This window comes from Cryptomeria japonica, chromosome 4 (genome assembly GCF_030272615.1).
Source record: "Cryptomeria japonica chromosome 4, Sugi_1.0, whole genome shotgun sequence".
NCBI classification, from domain to species: Eukaryota; Viridiplantae; Streptophyta; class Pinopsida; order Cupressales; family Cupressaceae; genus Cryptomeria; species Cryptomeria japonica.
Window position 1 is genome coordinate 174,133,078 of NC_081408.1, and position 3,813 is coordinate 174,136,890.

The following is a 3,813-nucleotide window of genomic DNA, read 5'->3' on the forward strand; positions in this document are numbered from 1 at the left end:
AATGGATCCATCTACTACTGATGACCATTGAAGAGTTCTTCTGAATTAATCCAAACAAACCATTTTTCTTAAGTTTTCCCACAAACATGCGTAGAAAAAGTCTATAGTGGCTGCTGCAAGGTCTCTGCTTGATACATTTTGGTATACCAATTTTGGCTTCTAATACCATAAATACCTGCTACCTTGATCTTTTCACACAATCTGCAAATCATACAAAGCTCAATTGTTGATTTGTGGCTATCTTATAGCACTGTATAGTTCTAGAGATGAGGAATTCTGGAGCTGTTATAAAAGCTGTACTGAGCTGGGTTTTATGGTTATCGATAATCATAGCCATTAGTGCCTCAGATCCATATCCTCTGCAGGATTTCTGTGTGGCTGATTTGCGTAAAGGTAAATGAAAAAAAAAAAAATTATTTTTTATTTTTTTGATTGTTAATGGGCTGAAGTCGATAAGATGTACATACCCAATCTCTTTGTTAGATTTGAATTTGTGTCAAAGTCGATAAGATGTACATACCCAATCTCTTTGTTAGATTTGAATTTGTGTTGAAGTCGATAAGATGTACATACCCAACCCCTTATTGAATTTGAGTTTTGTGACCTCTTTTTACAAATTCTCCACGGCGAAACCAACTCAAGATGTACAATACCCATTTATTTTGATTGTGTTGTGGCGACTTCTTTTTTCTGAAACTACCTGATTTATCTGATAGAAAAGATTGCATGCTTGATTTATATATAGTTGCATATAAAGAAACAAAATTCTGTGTTCTCGTAACAGGAAATGTGACAGATAAGGGTATTGAATGCGATGACCCATACGGAGCGGGTACCCCGGAATTCATGGCAACGGGGCAGGGTAATTCCACCAGCAATTATGGGTTCAACGCCACAGCAGGTAATGTGGAAAACATCCCTGGTGTAAACAGCTTAAAGTAACTCAGTAGGAAAGATGTGATCTATCAATTCAATAAGTTCTTGTTCTTAATTTCTTAAATCTTGGTCTGCTCTGGTTTTTACTAGTAAGAAGGTGTTTTAAAAAGTCAATATGTAGATATACTATAGTTTGAAAGGGAAAAGATGATTTAGTTTTTTTTTGGCTTTACCTAATCAGAACATTAAAATTTGATTTGTCTAACTATGGTGCGGGCCAAAAGAAAGATCTAAAATAGAAATATTATAATATTATAAAACGGTTGAAAGGGTCTAACTAACAAAGGATGGGGAAGGTTGTGAAAGTAAGGATATCTGAGAATCTAAGGGAGAGGCCTAATGGTAGTGTCGGGTTCTATACTTGGAATAGTAGTTGGGTACAATTAGTGAGGCAAATTAGACTATTAGTAGAGCACAACCATAGGGTCCTCTCTTTAAGTTGAATAAAAATAAGTTTTTGTTTTAACTGAATGATGGACAAAAAAAGAGTAAAGAACAAAGTAGTTTGGAGAAGTTGAACCTGAATTTTTTACTTTTATTTTCAAACTACTAAACTTTTAACTTTATTTTCTGTTTATGAAAAAATTGGTAAATGGTATTTAGTATTTTAAATTGAAAATATTTTATTTTATATATATATAATTCTAATAATGATAAATTAAAGGCAAATATGATATTGAATAGAATTAGAGCATGCAATATTAATATGTTTCCATTATGTTTTGAATTAGAGATGTTTTATTAAAAATATGTTTGAGTTTTGAGGAAGATTGGCTTAAGGAAAGGAAATAATTAAATGAAATAAAGGAAATATGAAGAATATATCAAAGATGGATGTTAGGATTTTTATTAGATTATTTTTTTATGTAGTGGTTTACAAATATGATGTGGTAGGATATGTGAATTAGAAATTGAATTTAATAAAATGAGAAAATGTGTAGATAAATTCTTATTAGCTGAAATGACTTAAAAAATTAAATCAAGGTAAATATTAGATCAATTATTTTTAAAAATCTAAATAAAAATTAATGATTAAAAAAAAAAGTAGATGTGAAAGATTTATTGACAGCCATCTTTTCTATTTAGTAGGGAATAGATGATTTTACCCAATTTATGATGAAAGTCATATTTAATAAAACTAATTACCATTTTCAGTATGTATAAATTCAATATGATAAATTAATTTAATGTTCAAACTTAAATAGTTTCTATCCAATTTTGTGATATGTTAATGGAGATATAAGTATGAAAAAAACTATGGGAGATATGAGTATGAAAAAATCTATTTAGAAAAGAAATATTATTATTTAGGTGTTAGGAGATATTATTTTTGAAAGTAAGGAGTTCATGAAGAAAAATTGAATTGCATATTTCAATGAATTCATTTGGCTTTATTAATAAAACAAAAAATAAAAATATTTATGAATATCTTATGTATTTTACAGATTCATTCAATTAAGACTCATCACTTGATCTTCTTCTCACTAACATGTTCATTGTCATTTCATATTTTTCATTAAACTTAAATGTGATATTTGATATTATATATTTATTTTTAAATTATCTTCAAACAAGTCTGAATATTTCTAATCCTACATTTTCTATATTGATGATGATTATCATTTATATTAAAAATAAGAAGTGAGAAAATATTGTTTACTAGAATTGAAAAAAATATATTTATATTTTAATTAAATATCTAGTCACAAATTTAAACTTTATGAAAGTAAAACCATTTGATAAATAAGCCTAGTCTTTTCTTATGCTCATTCAACAATGAAAATTATTTGAACTTAAAAAATGGTACTAGCAAATAAAAACAAATGAAATGGATCAATCTCTTGTTAATGTAAATTGACAAGTTCTTATGAAGTAATCCAAACAAACCATCTTTTCTGCACACAACTAAACAAAAAATATGTATGATTGTATCAGGGAATGTGGAGGTGAACGGTTTTGTATGCAAGGACCCAAAGACAGTAGAGGCATCAGATTTCCTGTTTAGAGGACTACTCAATCCACTGTCAACAGCCGGTGGCCTTGGCTTCAATGTCATTGCAGGTCATGTAGATAATTTCCCAGCCGTAAACACACTGGGCATATCACTGAACCGTGGAGAATTTGCCCCTGGTGGTTTGAATCCCCCACATATTCATCCTCGTGCCACTGAGATCATATTTGTATTGGAGGGCACTGTTTTGGCCGGTTTTGTCACCACAAATAATAAGTTGTTCTCAAAACAGTTGGAGAAGGGAGATGTGTATGTGATACCAAAGGGCTTGGTGCATTTTCAGCAGAACGTTGGGAAAACACAGGCTACTACAATTTCTGCACTTAGCAGCCAGCTGCCTGGAGTTCAACTGGTTGCATCTGCTCTCTTTGGAGCCAATCCCCCTATTCCTCAAGCTGTGTTGGCTAAGGCATTTAACATCAATGACCAACAGCTCGTGGAATTGTTGCCTAATAAAAGCTCTTCAAATGCACCTGCACCTGCACCTGGAGCTTCACATACACCTATTATAAGCTATTAATCAGAGATGTTATATATTTTCAAGGCATTCCATGACCAATCATCTCATCAATATCAAAGGAGCAAAGCCCTGAAACAATCTGTTATTGTATTTCCTGTTTTCTGCTCAGTTATATCATAAGTCTTCCTTGTAAACAATCCATGGAGTCCCATTTGGTTCGTTGTCATTGGCTTCTGGTAATGTTTTGGGAATTGAAGTTTTGATGATATCAGTTTTCCACAATCTATTATGTTTCTTGTTACTGTTTTTTATTTTGATTGTGTTTGTGTTTTTGTATCAACATTTCTAATCACACTCTGTGATTCATCTGGATGACAGAGAGCTCAAGGAGTAGAAAAATCAGAGT

General features: G+C 31.4%; 1 protein-coding gene across 1 annotated transcript; it reads left to right on the plus strand.

The window, feature by feature from the left end:
- Nucleotides 1-266: 266 nt before the first annotated feature.
- On the plus strand, nt 267-3,467 carry LOC131052019 (germin-like protein 1-1). The gene is made up of 3 exons (XM_057986628.2): nt 267-393; nt 785-901; nt 2,872-3,467. Exons 1-3 carry the CDS (start codon nt 267-269, stop codon nt 3,465-3,467), a joined length of 840 nt encoding a protein of 279 aa, XP_057842611.1.
- The last annotated feature ends 346 nt before the right edge of the window (nt 3,468-3,813 follow it).